The following is a 26,370-nucleotide window of genomic DNA, read 5'->3' on the forward strand; positions in this document are numbered from 1 at the left end:
TTCCTGTACATTTTACGTATCGGTGTGGATATTCCCAAACATATTGCGATGTCACACTTTCCCACCCGTTTCGCGTATTGGCCAAAAAAATTTTCCAGTTCTTCATCGCGTTTTTTCTTCGTCTTTACGGTATTCAGGAGAACCTTTTCCTTGACCAGCCCCTTGTCTTGTAGTTGTACTCCCTCACGTTCCGAAAATCCCTTGAACTTTTGTTGAAATCTGTGTCTTTCGTTAGAATCCGCGAAAGTGAGAACCTGTCAATTAAAACCACATGAAATTGTATGACGGCATGTAGGTGTAGTGTATCGTTTACTCGTCATCGTTGGAGATAATACATGTATTCTTGAAACAATATATATGTACAAACACTGCTTGGCAAAGCTTACAAGATCGTATGTCTCCGTTTCATCAAGTCTCAAAGCGAGTAAAAATCTTGTTCGTGTATCGGACTGCATTATTTTCACGGTTCCTCGAAGTGATATCGTACGGAGCTTGGATCCGCGGGCCGATTTTGTTATGATCGCTTTTCCGGGACCCAGAGAAATCTGGAAGTGAATGTATGTGTCGATTACATCACTGGGTAATCAGGGTGAAGACAGGTGCGTCACAACACAAATGTTGGATTTTGTCGCGTCGTTTTGTCGTATATGCAACATAAGGTATTCTATACAGAGGTGGTCAAAGTAGTTAGCGTGCTTCTCAAGTAGAAGTAATGCGGTAGGCCTACGTTTCTATCCAACTACAAGTCAAAATAGCCATTTCCAAGACATGTCAAAACCACTTCAAGTGGAAGTAAAAATGGTCTGAAAAGTAATTTCAAACAGTAGGGTTCGGTCAAGGAATCGTACACTCCTACCATGCAGTTAATCGGAAGTGGTTACTTTCGCAACTGCAAGATGCACTTTCGAGACTAATGCAAAATGACTATTGATACTATACGAATAGAGGTACAAGTTTCGAAACTCATTGAATTGCTGTGATATAGGGCAGTGGTTCTCAACCACCAGTTCGTGGCAGGTTTCAAGCCGGTCCGTCAAATATATTGGATTTTTTTATCCCAATTCCAAACTGAAAGCTTGACGTTTGTCCGGTATTTAGAGAAATAAAACGTCAATTTTAAAATTGAGTTAGAATCTTGGAACGCATTTCAGTGCATGGTGTCAGCGTTTATGGTCTGCCTTGGACGTCGGGCAAAATGGTGCAAGTGTTGTGCGAAATTGTCGAAAACTAGACTATGCATATCGTTTCGGACAAGTTATATGTGGAAGCTATTGAGACTCATTAATAAACGTTGTTTAATTCTGACAGTCCAATTAAGCGACAATTGTAAGCATAATAGGAGCTACAGCAAACATAAAAGTAGCATTTCTTTCAAAGGATACCGAACAATCACAATCAAGTTAGTGCTCTTGAACAGGTCTTCGCTAGCTTCGCCTTGTAAGAAACGTCAATCACACTTCGCAATGCACTCATAATTATCCAATATATGAAAAGCATCATCAAATGGAGTTTCCAGCATTACAATCGACTTGTATACATTTGTCGTAAATCGTAATTAAATTTAGGGTTGATTTTGATTTTTTAAGGTTCACTGGTCCGCACCACTTGTTTCAAAGTTTTGCCGATCCGCGGAGCCAACAAGGTTGAGAACCCCTGATATAGGAGGTATTTCACTATAGTTTATGACGATTTCACTCTTAAATGCGATGTACACTTATCGAAAAACTACTTTCTACTTTTTAAGATGCAAATCAGAAAAAGTAAGTAGCTTTGCCTAAAAAGTGTTCAATTATATAGAAGTGGAAATAGTCTACAAAATAACCACTTGAGAAAACACTGCAAGCAGGGAAAACCTACTTGAGTGCACTCTAATACTAGAAGTACTTTCTTACCGACCACCTCTGTAAATTCAGAGTCGCTGTTAGGACTCTTTCTGAAGAAGCGACAGAGTTTAGAAATCTAACATGCGGAATTTTTCATACGTTCTGTTCAGTTCAGTTTATTAAGAATTTACATTGCTGGTATTGAGGGGTAACCTGAATTTGCCGTTCTTCTTCCCCAAGTAATTCATAGAAAATCGCAGTTTCTGGGTTCGCGCCAGAGCCCGCGTGTGCCGCGATTTTTTGGGACTCTTTCCTTTGCAACATGCTCCTTCGTGCAAGGCAGTATAGTAACATAAGCATGACTGCAATAGACGCAAGAGGGATCGATAAAGAATGAGTAGAGCATAGCGTACTGCTGTTCGACTTACGTATGACGTAGAGGCCCAACACTGTCCAGGACAGCGCGTACGACAATTCGCTCCCACCGAAGTAGTCGAAATATTTGGGCTCAGTGCAATCCTCCATGGTGGATGCCTTCAGAGGAAACGGTTGTGGACACTTGGCGTTCGCATCATCTAGGGAAATGAGACTGTCGATGTACACCGTGACCTCGGCCAATGTAGGGGCCAATGTATAGGGGCCATTGGAATTGAAGAGGCTATGTCGTGAGCACGAAACAATATTCGTAAGCACTTCTACTTCGAATTGAATCAGTGATTTCCAAACGGTGGGGAATTTCCCAGTGGTGGGGAATTCAATGGTTTCTGGTGGGGTATAGACGCATTTGTTCAAAATTTTATACGGGACAGTCTACATATTCACGGAAACACATGCGCAATTACCGTTACCAATTAACTGCTCTGGAATGTATGTATCGAAAATGATATTGCGTTTTGTTCACAAAACCCCATTTTTTACTCTGGATGGCCAATGATGGCGTCACAAACGCATTCAGCATGATTACTGACTAGTTTGACCTGAAATAACGCTTTCTCGAAATTTTGAGCGTTACTGGTATCGGTTCACAATACGTTTTATGTTGCAGTTATTGGCGATTGTCTTGCGTACTGGTGTGGTTGTGTGTTTGTAGTATGTGATGCCAAAAGTGTTGGGTAGTGGAGAACAGGAACGTAACTGCCGCACCCCAAACCCCCCCAAGTGGGGGGGAGCGAGCTCGAAGGGGTCCAAAATTATTTTGTGAACTCAAATAAATTGTAGAGTTCTTTTTAAATTATGCCACTTTTTCAAAATATTTTTGCGCTGGGGGCGCGGTTTAATGTTGTCGAATATCTTGATTATTGGGTACCCTTCCCCTCGAAAATACGTAGAATTTATAGAAATGGACACTTCGGCGTCAGCCATTACTGCGTCTCGACGCACCAACTAAGACATATGAAGTTATAGGCCATGTAACATACGACTCCGAGAAGTGTGCTAGAACGATCAGCAGCGAGAAGAACTTGGCCGAGAAGGAATGCCCACAAGGTGACAGGAAACTTCGATGTATATACAATATACATATCGCCTATGTTTAGTTGTCCATAGGCAGCTAAATGGCTGGCACCGAATATTCCTGTCCCGGAGATATGAACCCCAGAAGACCAATCCATTGCCAGTAAAGCAATACTAATTTGAAACCGTGTGTGCCTTTTAGTTTTGGCGATTTCCATATCATTCGAAATAGCAGATATAGGAGGTCACGAAATAGCATAATGTAACGAAGTCAATATACCAACGGGTCCGTCCGAAGGTGTTTAATACGTATTTAGGAGTATTACCTTTTCTAACATACCTCACCCAGCAGTACCGGTAAATCTGATTACGTGAGCAGAGAGGGGATAAAAGATTGATAGCAATATGCAATTCCCGATCATATTGACCGATCCAAACATGAATTATAAAAAAAATTAACGCTTGGCGCGTTTAGTCGAAATAAGGCGACGCTCGAAACAGTAGACCCAATGTTGTTAATAAGTAACGAGGGAAGAGCGTACAGGTTCAGGGGGCTGAGGGGGTTCTAGGGGGCGTGGCCTCCAGAAGTTGGGTTTATCACCCTGTGAGTGGCCCAAGACCAACGTTTTTTTTTGGGGGGGGGAGACTGACGAAGTGCTGTTACGGTCCAGGTGTGGAATGAAGGCACGGAATAAATCTGTAGTGGGGAATGAAGACAAAAAGGTTGGGAACCACTGGATTAAATGAACTAATACCTTGACTACGATACTAGCAACACCAACAGTTAAGACAACAGCAACATACTTTTCAGTGCGCGAAATAGGTAGATAGTCTGCAATCATTCTAGTCCACGCCAGTACATTACGACGAATGATCATTAACACAGAAAGGTAATCACAACAACACTGAAGTCGGTATCAAAATAACACCAAACATACAACAGGTTAGCGGGGAATGACTACCCGAGTGTCGATTCATGGTTAAGTATAGGTGTGCAGGCCTTTGAATTTCCACAGATCTCAAACACAATTGTCATGCAAATAAGTGAACGAACTATATCACGGTAACGTTATATGTTATTGGTCATTTTTCGTAAGTCGCAATGATCCAAATTTCTAATTTGAACGTGGTCACTGGCAGGGCTTTGGAGCCGGAGCCGGAGCCCGGAGCCGGAGCCCCGGAGCCGTGCATTTTCGCCGGAGCTGGAGCCGGAGCCGGAGCTCTACATAAAATTCAGCCGGAGCCGGAGCCGGAGCTGGAGCCCGTTATTTGAGGAGTAGCTCCGGCTCCGACGTATTTCATAAGATGCTATTATATATGCAACGACCACATCTGCTGATTTATCATAATTGAACAGCAGGCCTGAATTTTAATGCCGGGCACAGCAATGGCTTAGCCTTAGAGTAAAGTGCGTTCTAGTGCAACTATGGTGTTATCGACAATTGACAAGTATTCATTTTGACGTCACAAGCCAGCACGGCGGCACCTATGTCTTTGTTGCTACATCGGATGTTACTGACGGCTGACAGACTCTAGATTACTATAGATAGGCTTACCATACGTCCTCTTTTAAGAGGATTTGTCCTCTTTTTTGACTTTTTTGAAAGTGTCCTCGGAGGACGCCCTTTTGTCCTCTTTTTTGAGATTTTGTCCTCTTTTTTGAAAATTTAGGTCAGATTTAGAGGAAATTGCGAGTGATATGCCGCAAATTAGCACAGAAGTTAAGCTCCGGCGGGCATTTCGGAGTGAAAAACGGTGATCTTAACTCTGAGCGAAAAGATGACCTTATTTTTTAGTCATCCAACTGGCAATGTTGAGAGAAAAACGGTATTTTGAGCTCTGAGCGGAAGTGATTACCCTTTTTTTTTTGTTTAGTCAACCGATCACGAAGTGGGAAAAATTTACCGGTTTTTGAGAATTCTTCTCCGGTTTTGCATGTCTGAACTTTCTGAAAAAGTGTCCTCTTTTTAGATTTCCAAAATATGGTAAGCCTAACTATAGATAACTAACCTATGGGTAGATTAGTAATCTATATAGACTAAGAATGGCCAACCTTCTCGCGGGGCACATGCAATTGACAACCGAGTGCGCGGTCCACTAGCCGCGCCAAGCGGGTAAAAGTTTTAAAGTTTATAAATAGACTAGGTCAATATTATTACTTGAGTATATTGCGGGTCTACTGTATACCGCCCGCTAGGCTCAGTTTGCAACGACACGACTGGTCGGCGTCTGGCCACATCGATATCAAACTTCTCCGATAATATGCGACAATGATTTTGTGTCTACATTTCACCGTCGACGATCTTTATGCGAGCGCAAACGCGAAAAGACTTTCTCCCGTAATTGCGAATACATGTTAGACTCAATCGGGTAAATTTGGCGCTTTTTTCATTTTCAGTTGGGGGTAGGCTACCAAGCAAGAAATCGTGTGACAATTAAACACGCGAAGCGTGTAGAAAAATTCACTACTATTTTAGTTTATTGTAATGTACGACGATTTACTGACTGAACCCCGGATCTGCCAATGCGTCGGAACTGAGTTTAGTCATCAACATCCCAAGTGTCGCAGCCAGACTTGTAATTTGTGGTTTACATTGCAAGTTCACAATCTGAGCAATTCATTTTCGATAATATAGTAGGAAATTACCTTGCGGGCCAAGCAAAACCCTCTCGCGGGCCACATTTGGCCCACAGGTTGGCCATCCCTGATATAGAAAGGCCCATTCGATAATTTCAGAGCCGGAGCCGGAGCTGGAGCCGGAGCAGTGGTAATATTGCGGCTCCGGAGCTGGAGCCGGAGCTAATATATTATAGCAAAAAGCTCCGGAGCCGGAGCTGGAGCAGTTTAAATTTACGGCTGCTCCAAAGCCCTGGTCACTGGTCCCCTCCGATTAACCGCTAAACGTATGTGACCCATCGACCAAATCTGTCTTTTGAAACTATACTTACTTTAGTACTTTTCATATCTTATTTTCTACGTCCTCTTTACGTAGTTTTGACAGGTCTATGAAATTGCTACTTCTACTTGTAACTAAGTAGAAATTTTCAGTGTCACTTCTATATATTCTTGAGCAGCAACACTGGCGACTTTGAACACCCGTGGGAGTAATTGATATCACTCACTGCTCTCATCCCAAAGGAATGGCATATTCTGTATGTCGACGTCGGTGAGATCCGGGTTGGTATTGAGGATCACGTCTTTCAGCGTCGTGTTCATAACGAATTCAAACTCCTCGTCAGATAACAATCTTCAAACGGCGACAGATCTCGATGAAGCTGTGAAAGCTATCGTCTCCGTGTCTACAAGCTCACCCGTTCGCGCGATTTTCGAACCAAAACCGGTCCCCGTCCCGAATACGAACGAACTGATCGAGGATTACAGCGCGGAACAGTTCCCCCGGACCGTCTGTAGTAGTCTCCAGCAAGCCCCCTGTCCAAATGTCGACATTTTCTATGTTCCCGTTGTGGACCTCGATGAACTTGCGTAGGAGCTAGAATAATTGCGAAACCAATAACATCCCTGTATCAAATGAGAGTTGCCAATCACTCACGTTGGGGCCGTCTCTGTCATCATCACTGAATAACTCCGGATTGACCGATCTGAAATCCTGCCGTCGCCCGAGAGCAAGATAATCTCTGGCTGTGTTATAATCTGGTAGACCGTGGTCTCTTCCTCTCTGTCATAGGCGAATATTTATGATTATGGATCGGATTTGACGCGTGCTCAGGCGGTAATTTCTTGTCATAAGTGTTGGATGGAATAATGCTTTCACTCTTTTTTGGAGCGGTGCGCCCTTCAAAGTTGTAGCTTTGACTCGTGCACCCCTGCCGGTTTAAGCTATGCAAGCCCAGGTGTGTAAATTTTAAAAGTACATCAGTTTCATGTAAGATATTACGGAGGCTTATTACTGGAATTATGTCATGAAAATCACGAAACCAATAGGATATAAATAACAATAGGATATAAATAAACCACCCCTGTGCACCCTTCTGTACTGTTGCACCCCATGTATATTTTTATGCACTCAGGGGTGCACCGAGCACACCGATTAAAGTGCACTGGGTTGGGATGTATGGAGAGATGAACACGCACGAACGCAAAACGTCATACGAAACTGCTACGAAATTCTTTAAATATATTTTACTCCACACGAATGGCAAGTCATTGTAATTGAAGCGGTCGGTACCGGTCAGTACGGTCAGTACCTACTCTCACTGCTCAATCAAATGGTTATATTTTCTTGACTACCGCCGCATCCATACTTAACAGTATTGTCAGGCAAAACTTATTACTTGTTAGAGGTTAGACTTTAGTACAGCGGTTCTTCAAGTATACGGGTCGCGAAGGGTATAATTTTTGGTCGCGACTGCACCCGGGCAATCTCTCAATATCGATGTAATATTTGTTGCAGCGAAAATATTTCTTCGCGCCTCGCGCGATTTCGTGTGGATGTTTTGTCCATATTCGAGGCCATGTGTTTGGTACAATGAGAGAGACACACATAAAATTTATCTGACATTGGTTTCTCTGGAAAATAAAGTCGGAGACCATTTGGAGGCCTTAGTGTTGGGGTGTGTGCAACGAGTGGGTGCGAGACTATGATGCACATCTATTTAGAGGCCAACCCATTCTGCCTTCTGCGCCGGTACACATGAAGACATGAAGTCTCGGCAGGCATATACGACTGGGCAAAGTGCGGTGCCAAACAGATCGGCGGCGATAAAACCTTGACAAAGAATGACCGTCGCTGGTTAGCCAAAACCTTGGAAATTGAAATGTCTGGTTGTCTGCACCTACACAGTTCCGTCCAGGCTGAGTGGTACAAATACAGTATAAATGCGACCGTAGAGGAAATCATGCATCCCAATTGGAAATCGCGTGTGGGTGAAATGTTTTATAGAGCTGAGTTGTGTACAACATGTTGTCTGCGCTGTCTACGTCATACATACCCGTAAACATAGCATACAAATATTAAAAATATATTATTTTTATGTGTGAGGCTTGGGTCGCAAGATGACACCAAACTCAGATTTAGGTCGCAGCCTAAAAAAATCAAGAAGCCCTACTTTAGTAGCTTGGGGATATGTTTTCATAAACTTTTTAAAGTGAAATTGTCATAACAACTGGTCGAAATAGCCAGCGATAACTACGTTTCCATTTGGGACTGCATTGAATATACGGAATTGTAGCAGAGTTACAGAAGCTTATCAATTTCGTTAAGGTTATGCAACCACAGAGCTGCCCCTCCGTGGCACGACCTTGACATGAGTCTGAATGATGCAGCGGTACAATAGGAAACCATACACATGGTAGAGCTTAGAGACGAGAAGAATTTGTTACATTATAGTATATGACATATGTGAAAACCTTTTGCAACAATACAGGAGCTACTGTCAGGGTCTATTCTTGCCTTGCGAAAAATCTTACTTGAATATTGATGGCCATGAGATCACGACGAGAGAATTCGAGAGGGCCAAACACGCTTCCCCGTAAGTCGGGAGTTATGATGTTGTCTTCACGCTCGCAAATCTGACTGGCCATCCCCATGAGCAGTTCGCTGAAACCATCTTCGGATGAACCCAACTTTTCGGTCAAAGCTTCCTACCAATACAGAGCAATATGACCGATATTTCATTGTAATTTCGAAGAATAGTAAAGTAGCCACACTATTGGGATTTCGTCCATTGGTACTGGTACTTGACAATGCGACCATAGAAACTGCTAAATGTGAGGAAAATTATTATATTATAAATACAAACTATTCGATATCACCTAACAGAGTTATAAAAAGTGGGTTTAACAAGACTTTACCTGGAAACTGAACTGTAAACATAATGACTTGGAATCGAGTCACAACATTATGACTCGGACTTGACCCTCTGCTCGATGACTTTATGGTTACCATATTTGAGAATCGGGAATGAAGGACGCTTTTTGAAAATTTTCAGATTTAGAATTGTGGAGTAAAATTTAAGATCAGACACCCACCTCAGCCTAGGCGAAGTATATAAGAGGCATGCACAGATTGCACACTGAATGAAAAGTAATGCAGAGAATATAATACGCAAGCGACAAAATGAGGTGACATGTGGCGGAGGGCGAGGTCGATGTTAGGTCGTGGTTCGGTAATCCTGAAGACTGGCTACTATTCATTTAGTAGAAATTGCTTGTATTTCGACTTGAATGCGGACATGCTCGACGACTGTCGGATAGCCAGCGAGATGCTGTTCCACAATTGGGGTCCGGCATACTTGATAGAACAATGCGTTTTCTTGTATTCAGTCCTGATCATATGGTAGTTTTTCTTCGTTGACACGGGTGTGCTGTACTTGTGCGCCTTTGTCTGCGCGGTGAAATATAGTCGTTGCACATCTAGGCCCCCGTGGGGCTTTGGTAATGATACGGATGATCCGATGTTAAAGTTTTTGCGGTGAGTCAATTGTATTCTTGCAGGCATCACCCCAACAAAGAATTCGGCTCAACTCCAAAAATAAGGTTTTTCTTTCACACTTTACGTTGGTTGACTATAAAAAGGTCGTCACTTCCGTTCGAACCACGAATACATTGCGAAGCATTACTTTGATCACATCCGGCTAATATGAATATTTGTCAAACAATTTTTATGCGACTAAACTCTTAAACCTTTTCCGAGAAATTTCGTGGTGGTAAGGGATATAGCAACTGCAACATGTGTGGGACATTTGATAGCTTGCCCGATTTTGCCTCTAGTCGAAGTGTGCCTTGAGTGGGTGAGGTGGCTAAGCAATATAGGTTTCATGTACAGAGAGTTAGCGTAGAGGTATAATCCACGGCTTCAACACCAATGGGTTGCGGGTGCGAGTCCGACGGAGGTTGACTCCAGTATTCCTACCTAAGGGATGGAGGTTAATCATATGATTACCATATTTTGGAAATCTGAAAAGAGGACACTTTTTCAATTTTTATACTTACAATACTGGAGTAAAATCCTGAGAAAATGGTAAATTTTTCCCGACTTATTGGTAAGTTGACTAAAAAGGGGTCAACTTCCCGGCTCAACCCTGAAATACCCATTTCTTTCGGGTTTCCCGTTGGTTGATTAAAAAAGGTCATTTTTCTGTCTCGAGTCCAAAAATGCACGTTGGATCGTTCCTTGGCCGCCGATTTCCTATTTCTCAGTCCAATTTCCGCGTCATTTAACCAAAATTCTCAAAAAAGAGGACATTTAGGCGTCCTCCGAGGACATTTTCAAAAAAGTCAAAAAGAGTGCAAATCCTCTTAAAAGAGGACGTATGGTAACCCTAGTGTATCTATAGGTTCCTCCTAGCCTCGTCATCCGCATAAGCGGTGTCTTATAAAAAGCCTAGATGTGGGCCGTGCTACAAGTCGGTAATTACGGAATCAAAAACAAAGAATACCGGCCTGGTGTAAAATGACCATGTAGTCGAAACACCATGAATATCAAAAACAAAACATTTCAAGATGGGATATCAAAAATGTGATTGCATCTGAATCTGAGCTTAAATCACCAATGTAGATGCGATTATTATCTTACCGTTGGATTCCAATAAGTATTGCAGGTTCTCAGGCCCTTTCTGTTGACATGTACTTCTTGAAATTCATGCCTACTGCCCGCTGTGTGAAGCGATGTGTTGTAAAAAGTACATTCCCCAGTAGAACTGCAAGCAAGAAAAGCTAGAGTAACAGACCAGCCTGGAAGACAATGCTGCGGATATCCTTACTCGTCATAACGGCTCCTACGAAATACGCCTGGTGGAACTAAGGTGTGGCCAAAACGCATGGCAGCGCTTTGGAAAATGTGTGTTATCCCGGGATGAACGGATGATCTATAACCTGCATACGTGCATAATGAAAACATGGAAATTGAGATGTCGGTTACCGGAGGGAGATTAGTGACTATTTTGTTGTAGCAATTATAGCCCATACGACGTACGCGAATTGTATATAATACGGGCGTCACAATGCCGTCATTGAACAAAGGTGAGCCCGAATGTTGATTTCATCCTTACGTGAGCCCGAGGTCTTGCACAAATTTGATATCGTCATGATTAATAGAGTTTCGCCCGATTCATATTCTAAATATTTTTCAAAAGCGAGCACGACCCGACTTCCACCTCTGTCATTATATCTGAATTATGATTTCTTCTCGGGTGCGAATGTGGATTGTCGTGCTAAGACGCTTTATATCCTGAATATCCGAACGACCTCATTAGAAGGCCCTTGGCAAACTACAGTATATAGAGTACACGACATGAATGCTAATAATGCTATACTCCGTATTTACCTTCGTATGCGGGTACCTCATTACAGATCGCTATCGAGTCGGTACAGTTGCCGAGAAAAACAGGAAGCCATTCGTAGAATATGATTTTCTGTAACAGGCAACGCCTTCAGATATCCATCGCTGTGTAAGTAAAGCGTCGTGACCGAACCTGATGAATCGCTATATTCTGGGCTCGGGCTTCGTTGTACACCTTTTCGTCCGAATAGCCCGGATGTTCGTCCCGGATTTTCCTCGCCAGCCAATTGTGGTGTCGGAACCACATCACACCGAATGTTAGGAGAAAGGGATTTTCATTCCCTCTCGGATTCCCGAGACCTATAACAAAAGATCGGCGCGATGTTGTGCAACAAATGCAACATGCCTGTGCTTACCGTGTGCGCATTGCCCACTCTTATTCTTGAAGCTAACTCCTACTAATTTAGAAGAACACCCGCTATACATATAGGCTCTGAGATACTGCTCAGACATAGTAAATATAATCCAGAATTCAATCCTGCTTATTCGGCACTTGCTGACAGGCGAGCCTATATATATGTGACTATAAGGATAATTGATTCGGAACTTACGGAAAAATCTCTTTGCTGATTTAAGTTCATGGTCCCTGGGCGGTGGGGGGTTAGCCAAAGGTAATCCGATCGTGTTTTCAATTGGTAACCGTCCCTTATCTTCCGACGATGCAAGCTCCCCACGACAGTCTGTAGCGTTCTGTGATAGATATTGCAATGCGATTGTGGTGATTGTGCCTTATCTCTTCAGGTACGACAATAGTGTACTTTTTTAGATGAAAACATATTGCTTTGTGCTGTGCGACCTTCGCAATGGTTATGAAGCCGTAGTGCGTCTGCCCATGCTTTATTCACTCCGTACGTGAGTCCGCCATCGATGAAAGACGTGATCTCGTTTAACTGTGTTACAGAGAAAAAGAACAGTCAGTTACTAAATCGATGTAACAATATTATTTTCTCCGATGTAATTGAACATTAAAGCAGCATCGGCCTCACCAACAAATGCGTGCTGTAAAAGTTTCGAAATCAATGGATTGTTTTGTATTGATGGGTGGCAGACGACAAAATGATTACCGCCGCCTATTTAATTTCGTAGAGTGTAAACGAAAGTCGTGTATCTCACCGATCTCCACCATAGCGGATAGGGTGCGAATCGGGTAAGTGGCACTTTCATGCCCTTTGCATTCACTCCGATTGCAATGAATAATAAATATAACAAATACGACATCTATTCTTATGGAGACATATCCCGATGTGGAGTAGGCTTCTCGTGTACCAAACCCAATGAAGGCCCAGAAAGTACCGATGGCCTGATTAGCCCCCTACACTTTATTGGCAGAAATATCGTAAAGGCTCTTCTTTATCACCCATGTATGTATACCAGTGGTTCTCAACCTTTTTCACGCTGCGGACCGGTAAAATTTCAAAAAATGTCTGGCGGACCGGTGAACTTTCAAAATTGAAATGAAGCCAAAATGTAAAGTATGCAACCGTTTTTTGCAATTATATGGTGATAGAGAGTGACATTTTATGGCAGTGAGTCTGCTGAGTCGAGGTAGAATTGTCTTGTCCAGATAAAAGTGATACCGATGAGAGTCGTTTACAGTCTCTCTCGCCGAAGGCCGTGGGTTCAACCGACCACGCCAACTCGAATAATAATCTTCCTTTTGACAATATCGAGAGAAGAAGCGTTTCGGAGTCGAATCAAGTACATTGTCGTGCTACCTTGCTCATTGCCCACTACCATCAGATGCAGGCTACTCTGGCAGCTACGAATACAATGCGTACCGCAAGAAAACACCGTACAGCAGCTATACCGGCCATGCGCAAATCCGGTCCGATAAAACACTTCGTCAGCCCACCCCCAAAAACGTTGGTCTTGGGCCCCCACAAGGCGATAAGCAAAACTTCCGGGGGCTTCGCCCCCAAACCCTGCAGTTGGGTGGAGGTTTTCACCTGTACTAGTGAGCACATTCGTTCTACTCAGTGTAAGCAGAGAGTTTATGTAGCTTAATCGCGCCAATAGCGAAAATTTTTGATCATTCATGACTTAATCGGTTTTCTCGCTGCCGAAATTTTGGCACGCTTTTCAGCAGGGTTGTAACCAAGTCACAAGACTTCGAGTCACAAGTCAATCTCACTTTTATAGTTTTGACTCGAATCAAATCACCACCGAGTCAAGTCCGAGTCCAAGTCAGCGAGCAGAGGGTCAAGTCCTAGTCATGGTATTATGACTCGAGTCCGAGTCCAAGTCATTTTGTTGACTATTCAGTTTCCAGTTAAAGTATTGTTAAACCAACTTTTTAGAACTCTTGAAATTGAAATTGAAAAATGTTGGAAAAAGTTTTTTTTTTTAATGCGCTATGATTTATATTCATTTGCAAACTAATTTTGGGCCCTTTTCAAGCTCGGCCTCTCTCCAATTGGGCGGTTTGGAGTGCCCAAGTTACGGCCCTGCACAAAATGAATGAATTGAAAACGAATAATCGCGCAAACTGCACTGTTTAGCGATGAGCTCGTATCTGTTCTGTACTTATCGCCTTCAACATTGCATCTTGAAATTAAGGTATAAAATTGTAATATACCTGGCGGACCGGCAGGAATGTCGTCGCGGACCGGCGGTTGAGAACCACTGATGTATACGACTATACAGCCTATCAGGTAGTCGAATTTTATGTTTGAACCACTCCTTTCTATCCTAAAGTACAGAGTGCACTGTATACATAGTGTCATATACTCGATATACATTTCGAAATGGGCGTATATAGGTATAGGAATCTATTACGCTCGAAATTAAACCTATTGCCATACCTGTTGCCTGGGGAAATTAGGAGAGAACCCGCTTATGCCTTGTTGATAGCGACTGCGAACGAGGGGGATTTCCACAGTACCGGTTCCTTCTGGGTCGTACAATGAGTCGTTCTTCGGGATCGGTATGTTGAAATATTCTGGCGGACAGCCGGGCCGTTGTGCGTCGAGAATTTCCTCCACGACCTGTTGACCTACGCGGTCGCGGCAACGTAATGCTCTTTTAATAGGGTATATAGTATTTACTTTGCACACATCAGGTACCAGGACTTTCTTTTTAAAGTGGATTTAGTTACAACATTTAAAGTCAAGCTATATATTCGAATAAATTGTTGGCTTCACTTGCCTTCTTGATATTAAGTCACATTCTTTGTTAAAGGTATACATAGCTTCTATTCAAAGGATTTAATGGCATGTGTCGCTGTCCATCAGCATGCGCGATACACTATACCGCCATAATGTTCCTACGGCACATTATCGATACACTATTCTAAAAACCCTTTCAAAACATTAATATGCGGTCGCACAATTATGCTATCGTTACAAACTAATTATTATCGGCAAAAAATTGTCCCTGCGGGATGGCATTTGTCCTGTGGGATTCATTTCAGATCGCCAGGACAGGAACATTCGGCGCCATCAATTTAGGCGCCTATGGACAATTAAACATGTATGTATATATATCGAGGTTTTGGGTCAGACCTAACATTTCGAGGTTTTGGATCAGACCTAACACTTTCATGGGCTGAACAGAAAATTTTCAAACTTTTAGTTATATATTTCTATATAATATATAGAAACTTTCCTTCCCTGTAGCAATGCGGCTACTGGTTGGAATTGAACCAAATTTGGTGTGTAGGCTTAAATTAGGTAACCTTACAATTTTATCAAGTAGCCAGTACGATTTGAGAAAAAAGTCATTTTTGAAGACCCCTAATGTCTGGGTACATCGTGGTGCAGTAATGGCCGACGCCGAAGTCTCCATTGCTATAAATCATGCGTATTTCTGTTGGGGGGAGGGTACCCAATAATCAAGATATTTGGCAATATGAAATCGCACGCAGAGCGGAAAAATTTTGAAAAAGTTGCATAAATTACCAAAAATATATTCTATAATTTTTGTTAATTCACTAAATAATTTTGAGCTCTCTTCGAACTCGCCCCCCCCCCAATTGGGGGGTTTGGGGTGCGGCAGCTACGGTCCTGGTTGTGATACTCACCGAAGAATACCATCAACGCAGTTTTGTTCAGATACGAGTTTTTGCCCGTGTCACCTTTCATCAACTGTTCACTAATCGTCCTGGGATTCGGTCTGTTCCATCCTGACGGCATGTATACTCCGTCTTGGTAATGGGACGGCAGGCGCCGCGTCAAAGGCATGTCTGACGAAAAGTACATAGGGGTTATAAGTTGACTTAAAAAGTCGCCATTTACCATGCTTGAGATTGACAAACCGTTCAAGTTTTGAACTAAGCTTTACTTCAATTGCTCCTCCTGACTGAATATGTGATACTCCGACTACATCGGGTTTGAATAGCGCTGCTGTCTCCTATTGTTAAAGACGTTGTCAAATTCAATAATTAATGTGTGCCTGTCAGGGATATATTCGATTACAAAAATTGTCCAATCCATCCGTGAAAGTAGTTTCCGTGAATTATGAGTTGCTGTTGTTGTTGTTGTTGCTTGTGGTATTTATGGCATTTATGGTAGCGATCTCAATTATACCTGGAGCGACATTGCGATTTTGATAAAATATCATCAATGACAGAAATTGATCCTAATCACGATAGGTATTTCATCTATCCTTACCTACAACGCCCCATTCTGGATGGGCCCGGTTGTTGTACCAGCCATCATAAGGTGGATACTCCTTTTCAGCCTCTTGACCTAGAATTTTGCAAATTGATACAAATTCTGTTACGGGGGTAAGATCTATGGTTTATTTGTGCTGTACGATGTTGGATACAATGGGAGAATGTCTTTTCCCTTAATACTACAATACATTATATCGAGTATACATTACAATGCGTTATTATATTGAACCATGGTAAAAATGATTCAGTCTATAACTCTACATATATGGGCCTACCAACAAAAGACGATTATGTGATTACTTGAAAGAGGTGTGTAAAGTAAAACACTTTTCTTTCGACGTAAACTGTGCGATACAAATGAATTCAACGTGATACTAAGTACACATGCACGGCAATACTCAATACTCAAGGCGGCGTTTATAGAGTTTTACGAATGACATTATCACTAAGTTAGTAAAAGGCGTATTATGAAAATAATGTATTCTATCACTACCCCATTCATTAACACAACAGCACGCAAAATGCGCCTTACCTGATATTATTTTCAATGTTGTCAGCAACAATAATGCTGCCCACTTCATTTTGAATGAAGAAAATCTTCGATAATAGCGATATATTTTTCTGTAAGTTATCTACATGTGTCCTACAACGAATATAAGCTTATAGTTCTGATAGTGGCCTCTAACTCTCTGGTATGAATTCTGCGGGCTATCGTTCACTCTCGGCGCTCGAAAATACCACGAAGCGTGTCGACTTATCGAGCCACTGTAAATTCGGAGTCCAATCAAATCGAGTATTTTCAATTTTTTTTTGTCAAGTTACAAGTCAAGTCTTACAAATTTTTAAAGTGACTCCAGTCGAGTCAAGTCATTTAATCTCAGATTTTCCGAATTTAAACCATTTTTAAGTTATCAAATATCTCAAGTTCCTGTTTCCATGAATGCATATAGGTTTAACCACGCCGAGCTAATCGAACTCCGTGCCTCACCTGTCGTCAGGGTCACTACAACATAATTGCGAAATTGCAATGATTACTTACAACTCCAATATTTTCGGGAATTTTCCGTCGATGTTCACGAATAAATATATTTTAAGCATTTTCACACACAAAACCACGGAATTTCGGTATTTATTGTTGAAAGAATATAGCGCGAAAGGAGAGGCGAGGCGCAGATACGCCAAACCCCACCTACGACAGCGAAGTTCATCAAGAACTGCTCAACATTTATAATAACTGGTACTAATCGAATAGTTTTTCGCAATGATTCCGAAAATCAAAATATTAATAGTGTCAGAGCACCGGACCCACTTAAAAATGGCCAGGGAATGTGAAATTCGGATTTGTTACGTACACGGACAGTGCAAAGAAACAATAGTTGCGACAGAAAGCATGTAGTTCAGATCAAATACAATCCTTTACTGATGTAGCTGCTCTGTATTTTCCATCCATACGTTACCTATACCTTCGATTGTGGTTTTGTATATTAGCTTCTCCGTGTGAAGACTGTTAATGTGATACTGATAATAACAAACTAGTCGCCAACTGAATCATCTGCAATTTTGGGTTTATGTATTTGTAAATCTGACTCCAAAGCAGTCCATGTCCTACCAACCATGAACCCCACCGAGCGAGATAGTGTAATGGTGATGCAGCCGGTTTCATTGAACGGAAGGTCGTGGGCTCGATCCCCGGCCGGCCCACAACAAAGACTCGTATACTGGTAGCCGTGGCCCTCCTGTTTAGCACTCGAATAGATGCAACGTTAAGCCTCGCCGGGAAACTTTAATGTTTGGAAATAGTTTACTTTTCGAAAACTTGCCACATCCAATACATTAGCTAATCTCAAGCAATCGTTTGGAAGCTCAGTAAAGAAGCTCGCGAAAATCTTCCAGGTTAGACTTGACATATGAGGGGTAAACAGCTTCCTTGTTTTACACCCTAATATGATATACGTCCCAGATCCACAGACGAATGCAGTATTCGTCACCCAGTGACATAGCCCGTGACTGATATCCATCTGCCAAGTTACCGTGGTTTCTGTAGTTTGTTTCCAGTTGACTAGCATCATAAAGATGTACCTAATTTTGCAGTCATTCGGTTTATATTCAGAATGAAAACTATTTCGTGAAATCCCCGATCGCCAAAATGGTTTCGTAGTTCGATTTCTATTTTTGAAAAAAAAAGTAGTCTTTAGCACTTCCTCATATAACTATTTCTATTATCTTCGCCGCAACTGATTGCTCAACGATATGTGATCTCGAATAGCTGGTGTTACAGTTCTGGCTAAATCGCAAGCAATTTGGGTAAACAATATCTAAGGAAAAGTTCCTAATGTCAATCCGACCGATATATCTGCATCCGTAGAGATATCGGCATTGACCAACTCCGAAACTGCGTCCGGTACGTACGTGCACTCATGTTTATAGAACACTAGATAAGCGACAGCCTTTTTCTCCTTTGTTCTTGGTTGGACAATTTCCTACGCCTATGTTAATAATTAATTATTATCGTCGGATTATATTTTACTATTAACAAGGCACACACAATGTAAAATGCGATACAAACAGGCCGTGTTATTTTTGACATTTTTCAGATTTTGTTTTTGGTAGTTTTGGCATCGCCAGGAATTTATATTTGTATACTCGAGTAAACGATGTAAAACGCTTTATAGTTCAATCTTTATTATCAAACGAAAGTCACAAACGTGCAGTATCAACTTTGTGTCATCAAACGGCGACAGTAAAACCGACTACATATCGTTGTGGGAGAGTCAATTCACCTAATACGAGGCCGACCGACTGCTTCTGCAATATCTAATCCGAATAGTAGATTCCATATGCCTGCATACTCACCTGTATTCACACAAATCACAATACCACTTATGATAACAATTCAAAATCGTTGCTCACACGTGTAAATCACAACCCTTCACTCGCTATAATCAATGGTTAGAAATCACGAGTAGCTTCAATACTCAATAAAATATGAAAAAATACCCAACGGGCAAACAAAACAAAAAACAGTGAAGGACTGGATGTTCGCAAGCCTGTGTATGGTAGCCTATGCATTGACGAGGGTCACTTCTTGGTGACCAGGGCTGTTGGGTCGGAGTCTGAGTACCTTTTTAGCACGCCTCGGAGTCGAAGTCGGAGTCGTCAAAAAATACTGACTTGATTCGGGGTCGGAGTTTGTGAAAATGACCCTGACTCCGACTCCGACTCCGACTCCAACTTCTTTATTTTGAAAACAATTGCTTTCAAAGGCGATTTATTATTGACATGTCAATAAAGTCAAAATCAGGTCAAAGTTGTAGCGTTGGGTCAAAAAATGTCAAAATTGTTTACAAAGTCAAAACTTTTTTGCAACCTACATTTCGTTTGTATCGTAGATTTTGCACTGTCGGTGAACTTATCATTTGACATTTTACAGTTTGTAGCCTACTTCATAGACCTATCGTTGTAGACGGCCCCTTGTCTGCTCATTGTGAATGATAAATATTCAAATGAAACAAATAGGTTGACATTGCGTTATGCTCAACGTACCGCAATATCCCAACTGAAGCAAGACTGCGAGCGCATTGCATGATTCTTATATCAAGAAGCGCATTATGAAAAATTGTGATGTAGACACCATTGCCAGAATGAAACAACACGGTTTGTCACCAGCAGTGTATACGCACAACTTCAGTGTTGTCAGCCAACAACTGCTGATGTTGAACGTTCTTTCTCCATTCTTGGCAAGCTACTTAGTAAGGACAGACACTTTCTACCCGAGAATGTAGGAAAGTATCTTTCGTTGTACTACAAATTTTTTCAATTATTTCTACCATAATGCGTAATGTAACCAGACATGGGGTAATCGCGATTAGTAATCGTAATCGATTACGACGATTACAGCATTTTCAAGTAATCGTAATCGCAATCGATTACATTCGAAAAAATTCCGAAGAAATCGTGATCGTAATCGACTACTTCTCACATCTAATCAATTTCTTTGTGAAAGAGCGATTCGTTTTTATTTGTACAAGGACTACGAGATTAACTCAACATTCGTGAACAAGGAAAAGATATTATACCAGGTTGGTGATAGCACAAACGTCTGATTTACAAACACCACTGCTCATTATCACGTCAGTAGTATAAAAGATCGCTCGTGAGGTGGCAGGGGTTCTTATGGGCGGGGTGGCATGGTGCCGTGAAACCGGGGGTGGCATGGTGACCCTTATGTCTTATGGCGGGGGTGGCATGGTGCCATTGTGTCTTATGGCGGGGGTGGCATGGTTACCTTTTCGGGTATAGGCTGCGGCGGCATGGTGCCGAGAAACCGGGGGTGGCATGCGGCTATTTCGTCTTATGGCGGGGGTGGCATGGTGCCATTGTGTCTTATGGCGAGGGTGGCATGGTGACCCTTATGTCTTATGGCGGGGGTGGCATGGTGCCATTGTGTCTTATGGCGGGGGTGGCATGGTTACCTTTTCGGGTATAGGCTGCGGCGGCATGGTGCCGAGAAACCGGGGGTGGCATGCGGCTATTTCGTCTTATGGCGGGGGTGGCATGGTGCCATTGTGTCTTATGGCGGGGGTGGCATGGTTACCTTTTCGGGTATAGGCTGCGGCGGTGACTCGTAATGAAAACTCGGGGTCGTGAGTCGTACTTTCGGATGGGCCCGCTCGCACATCGCCGTGAAAACTCGTGTTGGCATATCGCGCTTTTAGACCCCCCCCCTTCCGCTCGCACATCGCCATTGGTTCTTATGGGTGCGCTCGCATGTCGCACTTTCGGGTATAGGCATCTCTCGCACATCGCATGGAAAACTCGTGGTGGCACATCGCCCTTTCGGGTAAAGGCACCTCTCGCACATCGCCCTTTCGGGTAAAGGCATCTCTCGCACGTCGTACTTTCGCATGTCGTGCTTTCGCGTATAGGCTGTGTTGGTGATTCACCATGTGTTCTTATGGGTGCAGTCGTGAATCGTACTTTCAGGCATCTCTCGTGCGGTGTTGAATAGTCACCAACAATAACCGCACAAACGGAAACGTGGCTTGCAAGAGGATTAAGCAGTGCGTGCGACCTATATTTCGAATGACCTGCGCGCTGAATTGTTTCCGTGCAGTCGTGTGCTACTATCGATTATTACACTAGATCAGTCAGTGTGAAATAGTTTGCTAAATCTAGGAATCAGTCGCATGGTGTTACTTTAGTAATTAGTTTACCACAGAGCCGGCGTAGCCGGTGATTCGAATACCGACAAATTTTCACTTATTTCTGACCCAACCCTAATCCTCTGTGAAGTTGACGCTTATTCAAAAAGGTGTGAAATAATTGTAAAATCCTAATCCGAAACCGATTATTTCGACTTTGGCGTAGTGCGCATTGAAATAGGATTGACAAACATGACTAGCAACTTCCCCCACAGTCCCGTTTCGATATTATACACACACTGATTTGAAACAAGTAATGTAACATTACAACTCTATTCCCGATCCAGCTTTCCGTTTGTCAAAGAGACATTTTAACATCTTACCATACTCAAAAGAATTATTCACAACATTACCAATTGTTAAAAATCTAGTTTTCACTTACTTGATTATATCATAATGTTTCGGGCATAACCATTTTTAGTGACTTGGTGTTAAAGACATACCGATCGCTCACAAGGTAATATTTCGGTAATTAGTTTACCATAGAACCGGCGTAGACGGTGATTCGAAAACCAACTATTTGACGCTTTCTGGTGCTTGCTATATGTTTGTACACTTCGAACGTGGTGGACTTTAGTTGCGTGATAAGAATATTCAAGCAACGTGTCAATTTGTCAACTCGAAATGAAACTTGCTACACAGCTCAAGTTGATTCGTATCTGAATGTGTTAATTCGGTACAATTCTAATTATTTTGAGAAATCTTTTCGTGATCTTTTGATTCGACCGTAACCTGAATATTACTGACACCGACTTTCAGCCACATTGAATTATTCGCACATTCCGCGCCGCTGTTTTCACACCTATAGAATCAATACCAACTATAACTCTACAAGAATCAAGAATCACATACGTATGTGCATTATACAGTTATTGTCTTTATTAACTTGAAATCAAACTCTTAACAAAACACCCATCTTATCGCTCGTCAACTCTATCATGAAAATCCTCGAGTCCTTATCATCAAAAATGTTATAGCGCGGCGTCGGAATCCATTCGTGGGATGTACTAAAGATAAATCCAGATAATCCAAAATGAAATATTTGGACTTTGACATAGTCTGAATCGAAATATATTGACAAACATGACTACCAACTTTGATCCAGTCACATTTCAAGATCGTACTTTGAAACAATCCTTGAAACTTACAACTCTATTCACGACTGAGTTTTCCGTTTACCAAATAGAGTTTCAGTAAATACTATCGCGATATTTTAATGTGTTACTACACACAATAGAATCAATCAATGAAATAGCACCTGTTGTAAATATTTCTAACTTGACAGCCACTTGTGCATACCGCGATCGACTTGTGACGCGGTGAGTTAAATCGAAATATTTCAATCTATTTGTCGAGGGGAAGCGAGTGGCGCAGTTGGTTAAGCGCCAGCGTCACGACACCAATGGCTGTGGTTCGGAGGTTTATCTGGGCTCCTCATCGCTAACCTCACTGCAATAGCAGTGTCTCAAAAAGCCCAGTATGATGGTGAGCCGCGCCAGTACTAAGTCGGCAGTAAAGAAAAGTCCGGATGCATGAAAGAGAGAGAGACTGACGCTGGAAGCGCGCGAGTGTGAAAGTCGTCCGGAATGAATACGAAAAGCAAAGAACCTGAACATTACTAATATCATTGTCGTGGTGTACATGACCTTAATAGGCGATAAACACCACTGTTGTATGTGTGAAATAAACCAAACCAATCTATTTGTCGAAACCTTGAACAAACTAGCAGGTTATTTTTTGTTGCAATCGAGTGAACGGAAATAGTATTACGGCTCAACAATTTTAACATCTTCCCATACACAAAAGAGTAAAATACAAAAAGCCTTGTCAAGTCAATCCGTTTGTAACTTACCCAACCAAAGCAAAAAGTATCCTTATGAAAAGTAGACAAGACTACGCGAGTAATCACCACACTCCAAAATCCATAGCAAGTTCGGTTGTAGTCATATACCGCCAAATCGTATTTTTATTTGTTCAACTGTAAAAGTCGTTACTATTCTGTAAGATAAAGTAATTACTACTCGGTATATTTTATAAACCAAAGTAAATACTACTCGGTGTGTGGTTTGAGATTAACATATTACATTTGAGTATACCGGATTTGAATGTCTGACCAACGTAGTTGAGAATTCATTTCTTACAATCAAACGCCGGTGTTACATTGAAAGGTATCATACTGTAAACATAAGGATTGACACATTGATTTGATATATGAGATTTTGTAATGTTCGACCACGACTTGATTATTAAATTATTCACGATAATTAGACCCGGTGTTGTGGTAAAGGTTATTAGAAAATATCACTTTTGGCATCGAGTACCAGTCGAAGTGAGTGAACAATACTTAATCCTTTCAGTGACTAGCTGTTGTACGTGCTAAATGTAAAACATTACGAGGTTAAACTCTAAGACTTTGATCAGCACAAGAGCAATTTGGAATATCTTTACTGGCTGCAACCTATTCTACTAGACAAAACTCGCAGCATTAATAAAATCAAAATATGTGCTACACTGAAATCTACAAAATGTGTTTGTATTGTTGCTAGTAGCGATCATGCATTATCATTTGAATCTTCTAAAGTAATTGTAATGATAAAACCAAACTACTCAAAGTCATTACCAACACAAAAAACGATTTCTATGATATTCGTCAAACGCATCATACCTCAGTATGCAGAAATTATTTGTAGAGTGCATACCAACAAAGAAATCAGGAACACAACCAACACCGAAAATGATAAATGCGTTTCGCGTTACTATTGATACAAGTTCATTTCTATCGGGCGAAATAAACACCACCACAAAACTCAGAGCATGCAAAGGTCTTGATTGATGTGAATTTCGATTTGTGTCTTATGATACCAGCAAGCATTTTGGAAATATTATGACTCGTTAAACCAAAGTCGTATGTCCGATTATTAATTGATTGGAAACTTGATCACGTACCTCGATCATTACAGAGGAGTATAACACCATTGTCCGACAATCTTTTACAAAAGGATCGAAACCAAGTAACCCAAAGTCGTTGCCGTCGCATAAACAATTTGTACGACGTTTGATAAATGTACCCTATACTTTGGTGTACTAGAAATATTTGTAAAACACACTCTGGTAAAGAAATCGAAAAGATATCCTACACCTAAATCTGATAAAACCATTTTGCACTTTTTGTTCGTCAGTAGTATCCATTTGAGCATGCGAATACCATGTGTAAGTCCAGCACAATTGCGGTATCCATCCGAGTTTAGTTAACACAAATTTATTACAACGGAGTCACGTAAACTTTCGTGAAAGAAAAGCATACTCACTCCTAGAGGGTTATGTCAATGCCATAGCAGTTCCCCAACAACAAAGTACATATGTTTTCTAGTCACGGTCCTTACATCTTTCACATAGATCAATCTACTTTGCTAACGAAAAGTGCTGAGTCATCACATGATCGCTCTCACAACAAAACAGCTAGTAGATATTATCATTCAAAATATTCCTAACCCTTTACACACCAGTAACAAATCATACAACGAATATGTTTTGTGGGTTGAATTGCTGTTCAGTGTCAAGTCTACCTGTTGAAACGTACATTAAAACAACACAGTCACAATCAAATTAAAACCACGAATCTATTTTCATTTCCTCGCAAACTGTCACATACAGAAAAATAAATTTAATTTCCCAAAACATACTTGTAACCAATCGCTTTCATTAAACATACAACACCATAATAGTATTTACTTTCTACAACATAGACATTCCGGTGTAGTCAAGAAATATTTTTAATAATCAAAATCATCGACTTCTGTTTACGGTGTTAGTGTGTGCATGTCATACATGTGGGCCCGTATTAAAATGGACACGACACGACTGACTGTAAGGAGATAGAAGTCTATCGCATAGATTTACATGTGGTCTTCGCTACGGTTTCAAAAAACGAATCATCTCTTTTGCATTGATCTAGACCGAGCAAGTTAGTTAATGGCCATGATTGTGTTTGTCATATGCGAATGATAGGGTTACTGTCAAATCTACATACAACAATCTTCTGACGATCATAATAGCAATTTCATTTTCCTCCCCTTCATAATTGTACAACTCGGTAACTACGTTTAACAAGACCAATCACACTACCAGCGTTGAACACAAGATACCTACCCAAGTAAAAATATCATTCTGGTTTGGACAACTGACGTTTACCTGTGTAAAATTATCATTTTCACTTGGAGGTCCACCGTTACCTAACTAAAATACCATTGTCCTTTGGGGATTTATCGTTTACCCAGTGTAACAATCCCCCTTTCACTTGGAAATATATTTTTGACCTGAATAACAAACCCCCTATCACTTGGAAATATATTTTTGCCCTGGATAACAAACCTTTTTCACTTGGAAATATATTTTTTTCTCTTGGTAACAAACCTTTTTCACTTGGAGATATATTTTTTCTCTGGGTAACAAACCTTTTTCACTTGGAAATATATTTTTTCTCTTGGTAATAAACCTTTTTCCCTTGGAAATATATTTTTTCTCTGGGTAACAAACCTTTTTCACTTGGAAATATATTTTTTCTCTTGGTAATAAACCTTTTTCACTTGGAAATATATTTTTTCTCTGAGTAACAAACCTTTTTCACTTGGGAATATATTTTTTCTCTGGGTAACAAACCTTTTTCACTTTGGAATATATTTTTTCCCTGACCAACAAACCATTTTCACTTGGTGGGTCGTCGTTGACCTTAGTAAAAATATCATTTTCCTTTGGAGATCCGGCGTTTACCAGTGCAACAATACATTTTCTCTTGGTCATCTAACTTTTCCTAGAGTAACAAAAACCATTTTCATTTTGAAATCTGACAAACACACCTGACAATTTGGTATTTGTTGTATTGACGATAGTTTGAAATAGATTACAACGAGCAGTGACGGAAATATACACGGACTACCGGTTTCAGAGTATACCTCCATCAGTCGTATCACATCAATATCATC

At 41.3% G+C, this 26,370-nt stretch overlaps 1 protein-coding gene across 1 annotated transcript in view; it reads right to left on the minus strand.

The window, feature by feature from the left end:
* The window catches only part of LOC145433607 (dual oxidase 2-like), a 34,552-nt gene extending 15,990 nt beyond the window's left edge, over positions 1-18,562 (minus strand). Inside the window, exons 1-18 of the mRNA XM_080310747.1 lie at positions 16,720-18,562; positions 16,183-16,260; positions 15,594-15,755; positions 14,377-14,567; positions 12,334-12,465; positions 12,127-12,265; positions 11,709-11,875; positions 11,561-11,648; positions 10,998-11,109; positions 10,811-10,934; positions 8,704-8,877; positions 6,827-6,952; positions 6,588-6,766; positions 6,399-6,523; positions 2,252-2,398; positions 2,037-2,185; positions 387-545; positions 66-254 (exon numbers count right to left, since the gene is read on the minus strand). Coding sequence (XP_080166873.1) covers positions 66-254; positions 387-545; positions 2,037-2,185; positions 2,252-2,398; positions 6,399-6,523; positions 6,588-6,766; positions 6,827-6,952; positions 8,704-8,877; positions 10,811-10,934; positions 10,998-11,109; positions 11,561-11,648; positions 11,709-11,875; positions 12,127-12,265; positions 12,334-12,465; positions 14,377-14,567; positions 15,594-15,755; positions 16,183-16,260; positions 16,720-16,768 — 2,490 coding nt within the window. The 5' untranslated portion in view covers positions 16,769-18,562. The remainder of the gene's footprint in view (positions 1-65; positions 255-386; positions 546-2,036; positions 2,186-2,251; positions 2,399-6,398; positions 6,524-6,587; positions 6,767-6,826; positions 6,953-8,703; positions 8,878-10,810; positions 10,935-10,997; positions 11,110-11,560; positions 11,649-11,708; positions 11,876-12,126; positions 12,266-12,333; positions 12,466-14,376; positions 14,568-15,593; positions 15,756-16,182; positions 16,261-16,719) is intronic.
* Between the last annotated feature and the right edge of the window lie 7,808 nt (positions 18,563-26,370).

Source organism: Botryllus schlosseri, chromosome 2, assembly GCF_051294905.1.
Source record: "Botryllus schlosseri isolate E-star chromosome 2, Bs_hap1, whole genome shotgun sequence".
NCBI classification, from domain to species: Eukaryota; Metazoa; Chordata; class Ascidiacea; order Stolidobranchia; family Styelidae; genus Botryllus; species Botryllus schlosseri.